The sequence below is a fragment of the Lemur catta genome, chromosome 11 (assembly GCF_020740605.2).
Source record: "Lemur catta isolate mLemCat1 chromosome 11, mLemCat1.pri, whole genome shotgun sequence".
Lineage (NCBI taxonomy): Eukaryota > Metazoa > Chordata > Mammalia > Primates > Lemuridae > Lemur > Lemur catta.
Genome location: NC_059138.1, coordinates 19,269,743 through 19,288,632, shown reverse-complemented (window position 1 = coordinate 19,288,632; position 18,890 = coordinate 19,269,743). Strand labels below are relative to the sequence as shown.

General features: G+C 41.4%; 2 protein-coding genes across 2 annotated transcripts in view; both read right to left on the bottom strand.

Annotated features, from left to right (window-relative positions):
* TSGA13 (testis specific 13) overlaps positions 1 to 10,148 on the bottom strand; it is a 51,342-nt gene extending 41,194 nt beyond the window's left edge. The window contains exon 1 of the mRNA XM_045564139.1: positions 10,087 to 10,148. Coding sequence (XP_045420095.1) covers positions 10,087 to 10,148 — 62 coding nt within the window. The remainder of the gene's footprint in view (positions 1 to 10,086) is intronic.
* Positions 10,149 to 11,940: 1,792 nt separating this feature from the next.
* KLF14 (Kruppel like factor 14) lies at positions 11,941 to 13,280 on the bottom strand. The gene has a single exon (XM_045565480.1). It carries the CDS (start codon positions 13,278 to 13,280, stop codon positions 12,345 to 12,347), a length of 936 nt encoding a protein of 311 aa, XP_045421436.1. The 3' UTR covers positions 11,941 to 12,344.
* Positions 13,281 to 18,890: the final 5,610 nt, after the last annotated feature.

The following is an 18,890-nucleotide window of genomic DNA, read 5'->3' as shown; positions in this document are numbered from 1 at the left end:
TCGCTTCTCTTGACCCTGTTTTTCCCTGACAACTTCCACTCCATTTCTTTGCTTCCTGTTTGCAAGAGATGTCTAAGGACAGTACCCCACACTCGCATTCTGCAGTTTCTTTCCTCCTGTACTTTCTTAAATCCACTGCAGTTGGGGGTTTCTTCCTGCCACTCTACCAGCATTGCTCTTGTCAAGGTGGCCAATGACTGCCTTGTGGCTAGAGCCAGTGGTCAGCTCTCTGCCCTTCATCCTACTTGACTTAGCATGAGTGTTTGACAAAGCAGATCACTCGTTTTTTGGATGCACTTTCTTTACTGGGCTTCCAGGACACCGCATTCTTGGCTGTATCCTTCTTCAATGGTCACACCTTCCTAGTCTCCGTTTCTGATGCCTCCTGTTTCCCTCAGTTCTTCACGTTGGAGAGCCCCAGGCGTAGGTCTTAGCCTTTCTTCCCTTCACCCTCTACAGTCATTCTCTTGTTGATCTGATTCAGACTTAGAGTTTTAAATTACATCTACACGCTGTGAACTCCCCAGTTTTTCTCTCTAGCCTAGACTTCTTTCCCACCAAACTCCAAGCTTACCTATTTCATTGCCTATTCAAATTTTCCACTGGGATGTCTAATATTCATCTTGAACTCAAAATGTCTAAAACGGAATGGTTTTCCTTCCCCTGCAAATCTGCCCCACGTCTAGCCTTCCTCATCTCAGCTAATGGCAACTCCACCCTCCCAGCTGCTCAGGCCAGAGAACTTTGAGTCACCCTGACCCTTCTCTTTCTCTCACTCCCCATGGTCAATCCTTTAGGAAAGTCTATTGGCTTTTCCTTTAAAATATATCAGAATGTGACAGCATCTCACCACCCCCTCTACCATCACTCTTGTCCAAGCCACCATCATCTCTTACCTACATTAACGAAATGAGCTTCTAACTGATCTCCCTGCTGAAACCCCTCAAACATAGCAGCTGGAATAATCCTTTGAAACCTAAGGCGGATCATATTGTGTTTCTGCCAGAATCCTCAGTGGCTCTCCACTTTACCCGAGACAAAACCAAAGTCGGTACAATGGCCTGTAAGACCCACGTGGTCTGACATCCTCTCTCCCTACTGACCATACCTGCTCCAGCCATGCTGGTCTCCTCACTGCTTCTTGATCTCATCACCTAATGCCTGTTTCTTTGGCTGTGCCTTCTGAACGCTTTTCCTTCCGTGCTGGTGAACTTCCTCACCTTGAGACTTTGCTCATGCCTTACTTGCACAATGAAGCCTGTTTAGATCACACTATTTATTACCTTACCTTAACCCTACTCCCACCTGGCACTCTTGATACCACACAGCCTGCTCTACTTCTATTAATTCCATAGCTTCTATTTCCTAACATATTATATATCATTTATTTTTTGTTTATTTTCTATATCCCTTCTGCTGGAATATAAAATCATAAGGGCAGGAATCTTTGTTTTATTCACTAAGATATCGCAAGTGCCTGTAACAGTGCTTGGCATATTGTAAGTACACAATAAATATTTGTTGAATTTTATGTTCCAGCCCATGAAAGCCTGTTGTTTTTTGTTTGTTTGTTTAGATAAAAACCCAAGACCACACAGCCCCAGAAGGAAAGGCTCTAGCACTGCCTCTGGGCTGCTAGATGCATATCAGTCCAATCCATCGCTGACCTCTGCTGGAACTCACTGACCAAGTTGCTGTCCATCCTGCAACTGGACGAGAGGACCCGGAACTCCTTGGGGACCAGCAGGGTGACAGGCTGCTGCAGATACCCTCTCTGCCATCTCCTTGTGTCACATCCTGCTTTGAGCAGTAATAGCTGTAATCCTGCCTCTCCTGGGGCTTTTCGTAATTCGAGGGGTCTGCAGAAGACAGATTAAAGCCTCCTTTTGCTTTATTTATATTTGGTAAGAGTCTTCTCTTGTAAGGACCCAATTAGAGGGAAAAATGAAATAAAATAAAAAAACACCTGCTCTTGGTTCCACTTTCAGAACTAAGAACTTCATCCTTAACCAGAATAAACAGACATGAAGTAGATAATCTGTTTTGAAAAAATATTGATGTGATTTTTTTTTTCTTATTTTCTTCCTTGTAACTATTCCGTTCTCAACCAGAGGCATCTTTTTGCCTCAGAGAGCGTCATGGTTGTTGCAGGAGGAATGCAAATGTATATAAGGACACAAGTTCAGCTTTTGAAGCCTGTAACTAAATAACAAACAATCTTGAAAGCTTTGTGGAAAAGGAAAGGAAGCTCCGAATTCCAAACTATCTTAAATAGCAAGAGCAAAGCATGTTGTTTGGACATAAAGTTTTACAATAATCAGTAGGTAGAGCAAACTTGGGGCGTGATGGTGGGAAGTTGCCACTACCGAGGGAAGAAGTAAAGTGCTCTTCCCACTGGAGGGGCCCAGGAGCGGGGAAGGTCAGAGGGGTTGAGACTACACTTATTGGTGCTTAGATCCCTGAGAAGGACCCATCAGCCCCCCTCATTCCTTGAGCCTTAGTGAGCGTCCAGAGAACATCACAGCACACAGCCCTGAGACTGCTTCGCTTCCTGCTGTTAAAAGGACGTGCAAACTCCCCAGCATTTGGGAACCACGGTGGTGAGAAAGGGGAGACTCTTGGGAGGAGGCAGCTCTGAGATAGAGTCTGAACTTTGAATGAAGTTACCTTCATCGACAAGCTTAAATTTTTCCTCTGTCATTAACAGCAGTGGGAGCTCGTTAATAAGATGCAAGTAGCTACAGATAATAAAAAATGCTACATTTTTTTCTTTCACATTGAATTGTAAATGTTTGTGTGTTTTGCTTTTCTTCCACTTTACTAAACCAGAATATCCTGAAAGGAGAACCAGTGTTCTGGGTCGGCTCTTGATCATAAAGAGCAAATTGTGGAAAAGTAACAGGGGCAAAGAGTGTTCTGGAGAGGGGGTGAGGTTTTCCTGAGAGAATTCAGACTTGGCTCAGTTTCTATGTGATTGAATCTGGGTCGGCACCCCGCTCTGCCCCTGCAGTGAGCTTAAGAAAATGGGAATGGGTCTCTGAATTCCTAGTCAGGGGACAAAAGAACCCCCCTGCCCAAGTCCTAGAATAGGAATAGGTCCTCGGCTGACATCCCTCACATATGGGCAAAAAGATTCTTGATTGTTTGGAATTACTAATGTACTATACTTTTTCTCCATGTAAAATAATCTACCTTTGCCCCACTAATGTTTTATACTTGGAATTGTATTTTGACTCTGATCATAATCTTGTCACATTGTCTTGCTTTTATTAACATATGCCTAGGATATCACTTCCAACCCTACCATCTGCTTTTATTTTGTTTTCCCTCCTTTAAAATATATATATACACACACACACACACACATATATATATATATTTTTTTTTTTTTTGGTAGAGACATGGTATTGCTATTTTGCCTGGGTTGGCCTTAAACTCCCAGCCTCAAGCGAAGCTCCTGCCTTGGCTTCCCAAAGTGGTGCTAGGATTATGGTGTGAGCCACCACGACCTGCTTTTTTTTTTTTTTGAGACACTTGCTCAAGCAATGTTCCTGGGTCAGCCTTCTGAGTAGCTGGGACTACAGGTGTACCATGATGCCCAGCAAATTTTTAAAATTTTTCATAAAGATGGGGTTTTGCTATGTTGCTCAGGCTGGTTTCAAACTCCTGGCCTCAAGCAATCCTCCCACGTTGGGCTCCCAAAGTGCTAGGATTACTGGTGTGAGCCACTTCTCCTGGCCAAAATGTTATTCTTTTTAATATATGCAAATAATACATGAACATATTCTCCTTTTAAAAGTGTGAAAACATTATATATAAGGCTAAAAAGCCCCTAACCATCACCCTCAATCCTCGTCCTTTCTTTAAATAGCCTGTTATTGTCCTGTGACCACTTTTTTTGGTCCTTATCTCTTGAATATTTTGTTCTTTCTATATTCTGGACATTAATCCTGTGCATAACTATTTTTTTTCAGTGTATAGCTTGATATTAAATTTTGTTCAGGTTTTCAGATGTAAAACATTTTTGAGTTTTGATGTAGTCAAATCTCTTTTCCTTCTTTAAATTGTTATTTCTAAGATTTTTGTGTTCTCAACAAGATGACCTTCCTTATTCAACAATGATAGAGAGGTTTTCCAGTATTTTCAACTAATATTTTTTATAGTTTAAAAACATCTAAGTCCTTACCATCTAGAATTTATTTTTATGAAAGGTTTGAGATAGAAAGTAATGTTCTGTGCTATTTTGTTTTGTGTTCCTCATGGAGAGCCAGTGGTTTCAATAGCACTTATCAATTAGCCTGTCTTTTCCCTACTTACATGAAGTGCCCTCTCTCATGCACCACACTCTGCATTCACAGGTTCATTTCTGAATTCTATTCAATTCCACTTATCCGTCTATTCCTGCACTCTACAGCAGTGCTTTACTTACCATAGCTTTGTAATATTTTGATACTTGGTAAAGCAATTTTCCCTTCCTTTCCCCCTGTTCTTCTGTAATATTTTCTTGAAAAAGCTCCATGAAAAGTCATTTTGGGGTTTTGATTGAAATTGTATTAGCTATATAGATTAATTAAAGGAAAGAACTGACATCTTCCTAGAATTGAATTTTACCATCCACAGACACATTATTTTTATCCACTTAGTCATATTTTCTTTTATATCATTCAGTAAAAGTTTTATAGTCCTCTTAATAAAGGTTCTTTATGTTATTTGTTGCTACCATGTATGGAATCACTTAGTCTATTACATTTTGATTGATGGTTGCAGGCACATTAGAAAGTGTTTGATTTTCTTTTTTATTCAATTAATGAGTGAATTATATTGAGAGATCTCTATTATTTAATTAATCTTGCATTCCTGAGACAAACTTCACAGGATTATGATACATTATTCTTTTCATTCACTGATGAATTTTATTTATGATTTTTGTACCCATCTTTTTAGATAAAATTGGTAGGTTTTTCTCTTTGTCTTTTACTTGCCTGATTTTGGTATCAGGGTTAGCTTAGCTACATAAAATATATTGGATAATTTTCTATTTTTTTCCTATGTTTTGGAATAATTTATAAAAGATAGAAGTTATCTGTTTCTTGAAGGTTGGGAGAACTTGCTAATACAACTGCTTAGACTCAGTGCCTTTTAGGGGGATAGATCTTTGACTACCATTCCAATTTCAGATTTTTTTTCTCTTTTTAGACCGTTTTGAAATTTTATATTTTTCTTGTGAAATTATCCACATATTTTTCAACTCCATTGAATATAAAGTTGTTTGTACTATTCTCTTATAATTTAAAAAATCTGTTCATGTATTACAATGATTTTATGTCCTTTTTCATTCCTGATAATTTTTTGTGCTTTCTTTTTAAAAAAATTCATATTTGCCAAAGAAACCTATTTTTATCAGGCTTTTTAAAGAGTTTTGCTCAACTCTACTCATTTTTTCTTGTTTTACTAATTTCTGCTTTTATCTATGGCCATATTATTTATCCTTTTTTTCTATATCACCCCTCTAGATTATTTTTAGATTTTTTTTTCCCAATCACTTCTTAACCTTATAACATCTTAAACCACACATACAGTATATATCTATTTATGTAATATTCTCTTTTGGAGGCCACAATCATTGTAATATATAAGTTTGTTTGTGTTTTATTTGCTTTTGTTTATGTTTTTTTTACCCCTCAAGAACCAATTTTTGCTTCCTTGGGGCCAATATCTTCCCAATTAAGAATGCATGGTCCATGGTAACGTCTCTTTCTACCTTCTTTGAGTTTATTTGTTTTCCTTTTCTTCTGGAGTTGAAAACTTAGTTCATTCACTTTCAATCTTTCTTTTTTCAAATAAAAAGTATAAGGCTATAAACTACACTTCCTCTCCTAGTGCTGTCTGCTTGCTATTGAGTGCTTTTTGTTTTCATTCAGTTCTACATTTTTTGTATTTTCCCCTTTTATCTGAGTTATGCAGAAATTTGCTTTTACATTTCCTGTGTATGGATGTTGTATTTTTATGTGATTATCTGCCTGAAGTTTGTTAAGAATTTCTTTCTATCTTACCGTATGGACAACAAGAATGCTTGCAATCTTTCAACATTTAAGTTTGATGTTTACAGTAGGTTTTTGGTAGATACTTTTTTTTTTTTTTTTTTTTGAGACAGAGTTTCGCTTTGTTGCCCAGGCTAGAATGAGTGCCATGGCGCCAGCCTAGCTCACAGCAACCTCAAACTCCTGGGCTTGAGCAATCCTTCTGCCTCAGCCTCCCGAGTAGCTGGGACTACAGGCATGCACCATCATGCCCGGCTAATTTTTTTCTATATATAATTTTAGTTGGCCAGATAATTTCTTTCTATTTTTAGTAGAGATGGGGTCTCGCTCTTGCTCAGGCTGGGCTCGAACTCCTGACCTCAAGCGATCCACCCACCTCGGCCTCCCAGAGTGCTAGGATTACAGGCATGAGCCACCGCGCCTGGCCTTGGTAGATACTCTTTATCAATTTAAGAAATTATTTATTTGTTACTAGTTTACTAAGGTGTTTTATATTAAATCATAAATTGGTGTTGAGTTTTAACAAATACTTATGTTGGAAACAATTGAGATGATCATGCTTTTTTTCTTCCAAATTCCTATTAATTTGATCAATTACTTTGATATAGTCATGTGTCTCACCTTCCTATACTTTCCCTTAAAGATCTAATTCTGTATATTCCCCAAGCCATATATATATTCCCACTGACAATGGCAGTATCACTGAAACTAAGCTAAAAATGTTTGGAAGTACTGTCTACATTTTCTGTAACCATCTACTATAGCTATTCCTGTGACAGGGATGATTTCCCATCACTTTCTCTGCAAACTCAGGTAGGTACTTACAATATTTCTTGGACGTGAAATCTCTGATGGTCCTGTTTTCTCTCCGAAACATTGCTTCCATTCTTCTGTTGGATCTCTTAAGGTTCCAATCACCTCTTCTAACCAAGTAATGATTCAAATGCCACCCACTTTTATAAAATCCCATCTTTAAGATTCATTGGCTCCTGGTCTTGCTTATTTTTCCTTTCATATCATCAATACTGCCTTCTAAAAACACAACCTTTCATCTAAAGAAATGCTTCCCTTCCTCTAGCTTTATTAATCTGTCTTCCTTTATTCATTTTTCACCCTTCCACTGCTTCTATTTTGACTTCAAGATTTAAATATATATTTGAAACAGATATGGTGCCTATTTGATTTCCTGAATAGACCCAATTCCTAGGGAGAGAAGAAAAAAGGCACAACCCTTTTTTTTTTTTTTTTTGAGACAAAGTCTCACTTTGTTGCCCAGGCTAGAGTGAGTGCCGTGGCATCAGCCTAGCTCACAGCAATCTCAAACTCCTGGGTTTAAGCAATCCTACTGCCTCAGCCTCCCGAGTAGCTGGGACTACAGGTATGTGCCACCATACCCGGCTAATTTTTTCTATATATATTTTTAGTTGGCCAGATAATTTCTTTCTATTTTTAGTAGAGATGGGGTCTCACTCTTGCTCAGGCTGGGCTCGAACTCCTGACCTCAAGCAATCCACCCACCTCGGCCTCCCAGAGTGCTAGGATTACAGGCGTGAGCCACCGCGCCCGGCCCACAACCCTTTTTTAATACCTTTCCTGCCTTACAGATTACAATAGCATTGCTTCTCTATTCCTCAAACCCCTATAAAACAAACACTTCCATTCTTCCTTATATATTTATGATAAAATCCACCGTTCCTCTGTGGTTGAACACACAGGCAATTTCAGCCAAGTTCTTGAAATTCCATTGTCAGGGTTGATATAGTCAACACATCTGACACCAACTTGGGACATAAATAGACGGTGACTCTGGATACCCCATATGAATTAAAGAACTTGGACCCTCCCATTGGTCTCTCCCTGGCTCTATTAAAGGGTGCAGTTCAAATCAAGATAAAGGGGAAACTCATCTAACACTACCTGATAATTTCCAGCACAATTTAGGGGCTAGAATCTCCCAGGCTTGTTTGTATTCTTAAGTACACATGGAATTTATACCATCACACCTTAAGGTCCTCATCTCACCTGCAATTCTGGCTGAGAATACAGGCAGCACAAATTGATTCATTCAATAGTGCCTTCCAGCGGGGTGCAGTGGCTCACGCCTGTAATCCCAGCACTCTGGGAGGCCGAGGTGGGTGGATCGTTTGAGCTCAGGAGTTCGAAACCAGTCTGAGCAACAGCGAGACCCCATCTCTACTAAAAATATAAAGAAATTGGCTGGACAACTAAAAATATAGAGAAAAAATTAACCAGGCATGGTGGTGCATGCTTGTAGTTCCAGTTCCTCGGGAGGCTGAGGCAGGAGGATTGCTTGAGCCCAGGAGTTTGAGGTTGCTGTGAGCTAGGCTGACGCCACAGCACTCTACTACCCTGGGCAACAGAGTGAGACTTTGTCTTAAAAAAAAAAAAAAAAAGAGAAAAAAAAATAGTGCCTTCCCTTTCTACAGCAAGCCTGTCTTAGCTATATCCATGTTAATCAAAATCAGCCACAGCGGCCCATACAGCTCACTTTTGTGAAGGTCTATGTCCAGTGCCTCTAAAAAACTAGTGGCTTGTGTGTGGACACTAGCCACCTACCACAAGTTGCTAAGACTTAAAAAGTCCAGAGAACTAAAAGGCCCAAGATCATTAAAGCATTAAAGCCCAGTGCCCTGGCACACTAGGCATTCCATCTCCACACATCTCATTTTGGTCCCCTAATTCCAGTTGAAGTGCCTCAAGATTTAACAGCCAATGCACATTTGAATGTGGTGGGATTTATGGGAGAAAATTGATCTTATCTCTTTCCCCTCTAACTTCTTAACCAAATGAGTAATAGATACAGGAATCAGACTAATGAGGATCACAGTATCAGTACTTTGTTGATGAAGCTATGTCATGGTCAAAATTGGGCTTTCTAATACACTGCCTCTCCACCCTTCCTAATTCCTGGTCTTGGGATGACCTAACCAAAGGAAAACACACAATGGAAATACCTGGACAGCAGCAAGGAGCAGGGCTGCCCCCAAAGTAGGAACAGAGAGAGGTGCTCTTCAAACCGTCTCTGGAAGACAGGCCTGGGCCTCGACAGGTGTGCTTACCACATGAAAACAGGATCGAGTGGAGTGCATGCATATTGCAGGTAGGGAGGTGCAAAAAAGATAAAAGAAGTTGGAGTGTGCATGTACAGTGACCCTCCTCCTCCTATGTCTCCATCAGAGAACAGGATCTTTTTTCCTTTCGGGAGAAGTGAGTAAAAGGTAGAAATAGGGGCCAAGAGTGATATCCCAATATGGATCCCTTCTTGGACAACAGGGAAATAGGGACAAATGACATGTTCTTGCCTCCACCCTGTGCCTCCCCCAACCCTCCTCCCCCCCCAGGGGCAAGGTCTGTGCTCTTTACATCTTCCCAGTAGGAGCAGGGGATTCAAGTCCCTCCCACCCAAGGTCTGACCTGAAATTCATTCCCAGCTTCCAACCCAGATTTGAGGAAGAGTTCTATTAATAGATTCTGTTACTAAGTCATTTCTACATCAGAACTCAGGATGGCATGGGTGGGGCAAGGGCCCAGAGGTTCAGGCTAACACCAACCAACCCCCCGACAAATTCACTCACTGAGCTCCATCCGATTAACAAAGAGAGGCAAAAAAAACACCAATAAAACCAGGAAGATCATTCCACGGAAGTTTACTAATAAGTATTTCTCAAAAACTGACCACTGGAGTGAAAAGGGTAACAACAACAACCAGAATAAGAAAGACCAGGCTAAAAATCTTGCCTCCATTATCTGGCTACTCTGGCGTCCTGGGTGTCTCCTTCCCCACCACCCCAAGACCTGGAAAGAGTCAGTCTTGTCAATGAAAGACATGTCACATTAAGTTGTCAGAGGCCATCCCCAGACAAAAATCCCCAAGGTAGAAGAACCCAAATAATGACACTATTTGGGAGCTTGAGAATCAAAAGTTATTTATCAATGGGTGGCTGGAAAAGCCAAGCTTTCTTGAGCCCAATTCCAGAATAGTTAGTGGGAATTCCTTTCCTGTTAGATTCTTTGGTCTACTTACCCAATGACAGATCTTCTACTGTAAAGGACAAAGGGGAAATTGTAGCCTTCCATGCGGCCCATAGTGCCCTACCTATCCATCCTCAGCTGAGGAAACGCAGCATAGAGAGGCCATTTTCTACTACCGAAAATCACCTCTACAATTGGGAACCTCCTCTTCCCACATATAACTCAAGGACAGGACCACCTGCCCTGCTTAGCCCTCATCAGGAAACACCAAACCTCCTTAAGGTCACAGGCCATACTTTTTGGGTTCTTTCTAAGGACTCCCCCCTCACTTAGTGTAGGAGCACTTAGTAGAATCCCAGTGCCATATTTGTACCACTCATTCTCTCAATGAAGTTGGAATGCCCAGGACCAGAAAAAGAGAATTAACATTGAAAATTAATTTAGCAGGTCCAAAGATAAAGTCTCACCCAGGATGCCAGAGTCCTTCTCACTTTCAGTCCACATAGTATGAAGGGAGGCAATACACTCAACACGTTAAGAAAAGGGCTTCTGGGTCAAACACACAGGCAAAGGGCTCAATGGGACCCCAACATTTGAAGATACATAAAAGCTATAGGAAATAGCGGGGGAGGAGAGCCTAGTGACAGGAAAGTAGAGAGGTGTCCTTTGACTAAGGGCCCACAAAGGAGGGGGAGCTAGGGTAACCAAGCTGAGAAAAAGAGTCACTTAGAAGGCCAGACTAAGTTCCAGTCATGGCTCTTGACAGCAACTCAGCATATGACTTTGAGCTTATCTAGCTTCAGTATCTTCATCTGCAAAATAGGGAAAAGCAGCTTGTTTAACCAGATGCGTGTTACGGTCCTATGAGATTATGGCATCCTCCACAAGCGTAAGCAAGATATTCAGGAGGGGGCCACGGGGGACCTCACCTAGGCAGGAAACGTCTTTCAGCTTTATCTCTAATGAAAGGGTCACAGGTATACACATTCATACATACACAAGCAAAGTAGTCGATTATTTCATCCACAGCAGCAGAGACACATATAGAAAAAATAAATACCGTTGATGTCTGATTCCTTCATGAGAGATAGGGGCCTTGAGGATGTACCTTGGGGAAACTCCCCAGTTAGAGGAGAAGGGTCCTCCTATTTCATAATAACTATCAACTTGCTGCTCCTCCCCCAAATCCAAGGCAACTAGCTCTTTGGAAGAAATCAGTCTCTCACCTTCCCCTCCCCCATTCACCAACTCACCTGTTGCAGAATCAAAAATTCACAGACCCTGAGGGAAAAAAGCCCCTAGTTAGCCACTAAGAAATGAACAGAATCTACAACTCCTGAGAATACTTGGGGTGGGACAGCTGGGACCACATGCCCCTATTTTCCTGAATGCTATCTAAAAGGTCTTGTTCTGGATCTGTCCCACCCCAAAGTTGCTTGGATTTTCCCTCTGGGTGAAGGGAGAACTAGTCTGGACCACCCCTTTCTTTCTGGTGCTTTTATGGTTGTTTTCCAAATTGTTTAACCAATCTTATGGTGAGAAGACAAGAAAGTTACCATCCCCAAGTAGGAATCCAAATGGGGAGAAGGGCTACGACGCAAGCGCAGGGTTAAGAATCACACCATAGGGCCTGCAAACAGACTCACACCACTCCCCAGACACCAAGATGCATCTCCCAGCCATACATCCACATGGACGCTTACATGGCCTCTCCTAGTAGAGGTAGCTGTGGCAATTGGGGGGAGTGGAGTACATCAGCCTCCCACCAACCTAGGATCCCTGTTTAAAAGATACTAAAAATAAATTAGTAAACATTGCTGTTTACAGAAATAGAAATCATTTCTGTTTCCAAAGGCCTCTCACCATCCCAGTCCTGGACATTTGCAAGACTGCCACCCCTGACACCCTCTCCAATGTCCGCCCTGGTGGGTAGGTGAGACAGCAGAGTCCTCTGAGACTGGGAGCTCCTCAGGCATCTGAGAATTCCAGTTTCACATCCCTGGTTCCACGGAGGGAAGAATCTTCAGTACTCTGGAGAGTACCGGAGTTCATCCCTTTTCACCAGTTCCTGGGGCTGTTTTGAGACAACCCCCCTTTTAGGATGATATACGTGTTGCAAGAATGTCTGCTATTTTCTGGCCCCCAGTCCCTTCCCAGAGTCCAACATGTCTTTCTGGACCCACCCTCAGAGCGGAGAAACCAGTCTGTGCCTTGGTCTAATGACTCTGGGAAAGAGGGATGGGCAGAGAGAAGGCAGGGACAACAGCTGGGGGATCATCCTTGAGGGGACGACTGACAGCAGTGACTGTCTTACAGGCAGGTAGCGAGGCTGGGGCCGGAGCCGGAGCTTTCCGCCACAATGTTGGGTTGCGGGTCGACACGGGGAGTGCGCCGACGCCCCCGGTACTCGATCATGTCGGGATGATAGCTTGGGTGGCGGCGGGCGTGCTTGGTCAGGTGGTCGCTCCGGGAGAACTGCTTGGGGCAGAGGGGGCAGGAGAAGCGCTTCTCGCCGGTGTGCGTCCTGTAGTGGCGCGCCAGCTCGTCGGAACGCGTAAACTTCTTGTCGCAGTCGAGCCAGTCGCAGGAGAAAGGGCGCTCACCCGTGTGGGTACGCAGGTGGGACTTGAGGTGCGATGACTTGTAATAGGCTTTGGTGCAACCCGGGTAGGGGCATAGGTGCCGCTTGATCGCAGGTGCAATTGGCCTCCGCCGAGGCACTTGACCCGCAGCAGGGGCGGGGCCGGCCCCTGGGGCCCCGCCAGACACACCCCCAGAGGCTGCAGGCACGCCCTGGGCGGCAGGCGCTCCGGAGGTGCTCGCGGGTCCGAAGACCGCAGCTGCGTTGGAGGCTGGAGCCAGCTCAGAGCCCGGGGTCGGGCTGGAGCGCCGGGTCGGGTCGGCGGGGCCGGACGAGGCGTGCGGAGCTTCCCCGAAGTTTTCCTCGAAGCCCTCGCCAGAGCTGCCGCTCAAGTCAGCCAACACGCTTGCCGCCAGCAGGTGGGGCGCGGCGCCGCCCGCTTCGGGGCCGGGGGCGGGGCCCTGGGGGAGCAGGGGGCCATCCCCGGGCCCCTCTGGCCCGGGACCCTGCAGAGCGAACTCCAGTGGCGCCGCACCCACCTCCACGCCGGCGTCTGCGCCCGCGCCCTCGGGGCCGGGCGGGCGGCGGTGGACCACGGCGCCCGTGGACATGGACACCAGGCACTCGGCAGCGAAGTAGTCCAGGCACGCCACGGCAGCCGACATGCTGGGACTGCCGCGCCGCCGGCGAGCGCTGTCCGAGCGCGGCCGGCCGCGAGCGAGAGAGTTCCCGGGAGCGTCCGTCCCGCCGCCTGGAGCGAGAAGCAGGAGGCCGGGTGCGCGCCGCCCGCCGCCGCTTCTGCCGCCGCTTCTGCCGCCGCCGCCGCCGCCGCCGCTTCTGCCGCCGCCGCCGCCGCCGCCGCCGCCGCCGCCGCAGCAGCAGCCCGCGCGGAGCCCGCCCCGCCTGACGCGCCCCTGACGCACCGGAGCCCGCGGGGGCGGCGGGACCGCCCCGGCCCTCAGGACACCCCCTCGGAGCGCGCGGCCCACCGGGCTAAGTCCTCTCTAACAGCCTCAGAAATTATCTTGTCTTCGCGTTCTTGCTGCTGCCGGTGAGCCAGGTAATTTTAATACGCGAAAACTCCCCGATCGTAACTTCTGGGCAGCCTGCTGGCTTCGCCCCCCCGCCCGCTGGTCCTCCGCCAGCGGGGTGTCCGGCAGAGTCCGTGAAAGTTTTTTTTTAAGGGGAAAAAATGCTAATACCTGACCTGTCTTTCGATTCCTAATTGCGATTGTCAGCGGAGCGGTCTGGCGTTGCGTCTTGCTCCCGTTCTCCGCTCTCGGACCAAACTGAAAATATCTCCGAGTCTGCATCCAAAAAAGTTTTCCCATTTAGCAGTTCCACTGTGCATCCAGGGCGGGTAGCAATACCCTAAATAGATCCACTGCGTAGCCATTAATTAAAAGCATTTCGAACCAGAAACGTTTTTAACCTTGAAAAAGCAAAGAATCCTCTTCTGGTTGAAATTGAAACTTAAAATCCTTTGAGCAACGATTTAACTATTCAGCCAACGAAAGAAAAATGCATGTTTAAACTGCATTAACCTGTCACAGGCATACAAACAAATTTTCACGCTGAAATATAAATTATAGAGTAGCGGGGAGATAAACACATTAAAATGGACTCCCACAATTTTATAATAGAAAGTCACGTTTCCAATTAGGCAACGTTTGCTGTTTTTCTTTGGACAAAAATTAAAAATAAGAAAATACAGCAAAGGATGTAGAATGCTCATATGGTGTTTTGTGATTGTGGAGGTGTTTCTTTTTATAATCAAATATATGTATAATTTCTTTTACGTGTCTGCATTGCATTCATTTTTCCCCCTCTTATTTTTAAAAATTTAAAAACATACAAAAACAAACAGGATCATTCAAATAGTCATATCACAGTTTTTGATGTACACAAGCTTTACTTTTATATTACTGAATTATGTGCATTTTATTTGTAATTCTTCAGTACTTTTTCTTTGGAAAATTAAAAATACATATGCAGCCAGAATAACATACGGTCATGTATTTACTGCCTAGAATAATCAAGTGTGAAGTTTTTGTTATCTTTGCTTCAGATTTTTTATTTATATTAAGCATTACAGATAGATTTGTCACTTTAATTCCCTCCCAAATCCCATTCACCTTTCTCCCTCTTTACTTCCCTAGGTAATCAGCATTATAAAGTATTTATTCTTGCAGCATTTGTTATTATACCTTTATTACCTAATTATCTATATATGTAAATATATGTATACACCTATGTTATGTATTAAAGGTTTTTATAAGTAGTACAGCAGTGCACATATCATTGTGCAACTTGCTTTTCTCCCTCAATGTGATTTTGTTACCTTGTTGATACTTATAGTATCTACTTTATTAGCAGTTTTAAAATAATATTGTCAGCTTTTAAAAGATTCCTTTCTAAAACAGATCGTTTTTTCTAAAGTTGCTTGCCTCAGAATTTTAGACAATTAACTCTCAATCTACATGTTAAAATTCTATCAGAGATAGAATTGTTTAATAGCTGTTTTTCTTTGAATTTTATTATTTAGAAAAACGTAAAGGTATTTAAAAATGCAGAGAGCATATTAACAAGCACCCACGTACCTGTCTCATATAATTAATAAATGTTAACATTTTGTCCTATCTGCCTCAGATCTGTGTTTAAAAATCAAAGCATTCAACATTTCTGATAAAGTTGAAGTCCCCTTTGTACTGCTTCCAATACCATTCTCTACCCTTTTCCCCAAAGCAAACACTATCGTGAGTTTGGTATGTAACTTTTCAATCTAGGTTTTACACTTTCACTGCATATGAACCCATAAAATACTGAATATTGCTTTATATGATTTTTTAAAAGTACACACGTGGTGTTAGACTGTACACATCATTCTGTGACTTGTTTTTTTTCCTTCGTAGTATGTTTTTGTTTTTTCTCTTCATGTTGACAAACACAGATCCAGTTCATTCATTTTAATTGCTATTATATTGTAGATCCATGCATATGAATGTGCCGTGTTTATTCATTCCCCTGTTGAGAATATGAAACTGCTGCCAATATTTTGGTATTACTTGTACATGTTTCCCTTGCACATATGTGAGAATTTCTCTATGCATCTACCTACATGGGAAATTGCTAGGCTGCACACATTTTCAGTTTCACTAGAGACTGCCAAATTGCTTCTCCAATTTGCACACCCATCAGCAGTGTATGAGAGTTCTTGTTTCCTGCACGTAACCTTCAACACTTAAGACTTTTATTATTCATGCCAATTTGGTTTTTTAAAAACCCAGTGTCTTGTTGTTTTATTTGAATTTCCCTCACTGCTAGTGAGGTTAAGCATTTCTTTATGTATTCATTGGCTATTGAGGTTTCTGAGTCTGTGATTTGTTTTTTCACAGTCCTCGTTCATTTTTCCAGTGGGCACTGTGTATGTTTTATCTTTTTTCCTCTTGATTTGTAGGAGTTCATGCATATAAACATTAAATATATTGTCTCAGTCTGTGGCTTGTATTTTAACTGCTTTTGATGTCTTTTGTACTATAGAAAATTTAAAATGTAGTCATATTCATTGATCCTTTTCTTTATAGTTTGTGTAATTTTTATATTATTAAAGAAATCTCTCCACACCTGATTTATGAAGATAACCTCCTATGTCTTTTTCCTTAATGTTTTAAAGTTTTGCTTTCCACACATGAAATTGATCTATCTGGGACTTATCTTTTTGAATGGTGCATAGTAGGAATTTAATTTTACTCCTCCCCTCCCCCAACATGGAAATTCTGTCCTGACCTGATTTACTGAACAGTCCTTCATGTCCCCATTAATGTGTAATGTCACCATGATTGTAAATTAAATTTCCATATGTTCATGGATATGTTTCTAGTTTGTCCTTTTCCACTAATCAAACCAGTTCTGAGTCAATAACACACTCTTAATTACTGTGGCTTTATAATAAGTCCTGATGTGTAGAAGCCGTGTCCCCTCTTGTTCCATCTTTGTTCATTTTTAAAAATTATACTGGCTATTTTGGGGCTTCTACTCTTCTATACTAACTTTAGCACTAGTTTGTCAAGTTCCATTGAAAAACTTTTTTGGCATTTTGCCTATTTAACTAACTAAACTAAATTTAACTAATATTTATCTAAATGTATAGGTTAAATTTTGGGACCTATGACAACTTTATAAAATTGAGTCATCTGATATATTAATACTCTGATTTTTAAATATCCTTCAATAACATTTTGTAATTTGTTTATAACACTCTTGTGCCTCTTTGTTAAGGCTTATTTCTAGCTACCTGACAGCTTTTGCTGCTGTTAGGAGTAAGATCCCTTTGCTATTAAGTTTTTTAATTGATTATTGCTGCTGTTGAGAAATGCTATAGATTTTGGAATAATCTTATTTTGGCAAACATGGTGAACTTCCTTATTAGTTAAGTAGTTTATTTGTAGATTCTCTTGTATTTTCATGTAGATAATCATATTATCTGTAAATAACACTCCTGATACCTTTTCCCCTTTTTTATCTCATTGGATGGGCTGGGACGCCCCCCAATACAACATCAAATAGTAAGGTGAGCACAAGCATTGTTTTCCTGTTTCTATCTCATTGAGAATGTTTCTAATGTGTCATTATTATTTATGATATTTGTTGTAAGTCTTCAGTAGCAACCGTTTATCAGGTTAAGGTAGTTCCCTTCTATCCCAGTTGTGTTTAAAGTAGGAATATTTTAAAACTATGAAATGAATGTTGAAGTTTTATTAAATGCTTTTTCTAAAAATATTGAGGTTTTGTCCTTTGATAGGTTAATATAACAGGTCACATTGATAGACTTTTCTAATGTGGACCTACCCTTGCATTCCTGAGATAAACCTTGCTTTGTCATAATGTACTGTTATTTTTTAATACAATGCTTCATGCAATTTGAGAATGCTTTTTTTTTTATTTTAGCATCTACGTTCATAAGTGACATTGGCTTAAAACTTTCCTTTCTTGCACTATCTTTGTCCACATTGGGTATCAGGGTTATATGACCTTTGTGAAATGCATTTGGAAATTTCCCTCTTTTTCTAATTTCTGTGACCATTTGTATGAGATGAGTATTATTTGTCCCTTGAATATTTGGTAAATCTCATCTGTGAAACTATTATATTTTGAAAATTCAACTCAGTTTCTCTAATGATTATTGGTTTATTTGGGTTTTCTGTTTCTTCAATCACCTTTGATAATTCATTTTTTCTAAAAAATTAGATGCTACATTTAAACCTTTGAAATATTGGTTCATAGTATTCTCTTATTTAAAAATTATTTACAGTATTTGTGGTTATACCCTGTTTTTCATTTCTGTTATTATATATTTGTGAATTCTTTTTTTGTCTTAAGGGTTTATCTGTAGTCTTTTCAAATAGGCAGCTTTTGTTGATCATATATTTTTCTTTTAAAATATATATGCATTTGTTTAATTTGTGTATTTATTTTTTATTAATCCCTCACTTGCACTTTTGTTGAGTTTAACATGTTATTCCTTTTTCTTTAAAAGCCTTTCAAGTTAAATACCTAACACATTAATTTTCAGTATTTCTTAGTTTCTAGTGTATAATTTAGAGCTATAAAAGTCCCTTGAATAGAAATTTCCTTTGCTTTATCTGTATGCCACAGGTTTTCAAAATAGTGCTTTCATTGCCATTCAGTGCTAAATAACTTCGTAATTTTTCAACACTAAATTTTCAGAAGGGTGCTTTACCTGGATTTCCCTGGTATTATATCACTTGAACTGTTTTCTAACCAGTGCTCATTGTGTAACCTCTCAGGAATTGGCTCTGGAAGTATAATTGAGGATTATTTAAAATGGAAAGTAGCATAAGGGTAATTTCTCAACATCGCATATACCGTGGCCTTGAAGTAAATGTTATCAGAATGATCTCTCTCCAAGCTCACTCAGATGGTTTCAAGAGCAGCATGAAAGAGATGTTCCTGAAGGCCTTGAGGGGCTAACCTGTCCGTTCCTTTGGTCACAGGTAGTTCAGAACAGGCACATAATAGGTACTCTATAAACATATATAGAATAAATGCATAGGAACATATAAGCTGACAGATGAGTATCACTATTCATCCGTGATTGCTAATCTCAGACATTCACCATTCCCAGAAATACTGCAAACCTATTTATTGCCAGTCTCCTTCCCACCTTTTGGCAAAAGCCAGTCCATTCTCAGGGTTTATAATCCATAACATATTTCCTCTCTCTTCAACTTCCGTCTCTCCATCTTTACAGAATA

Coding starts and splice junctions, on each gene's coding strand:
- KLF14 (XM_045565480.1), bottom strand. CDS start 13,280: ATGTCGGCTGCCGTGGCGTGCCTGGACTACTTCGCTGCCGAGTGCCTG.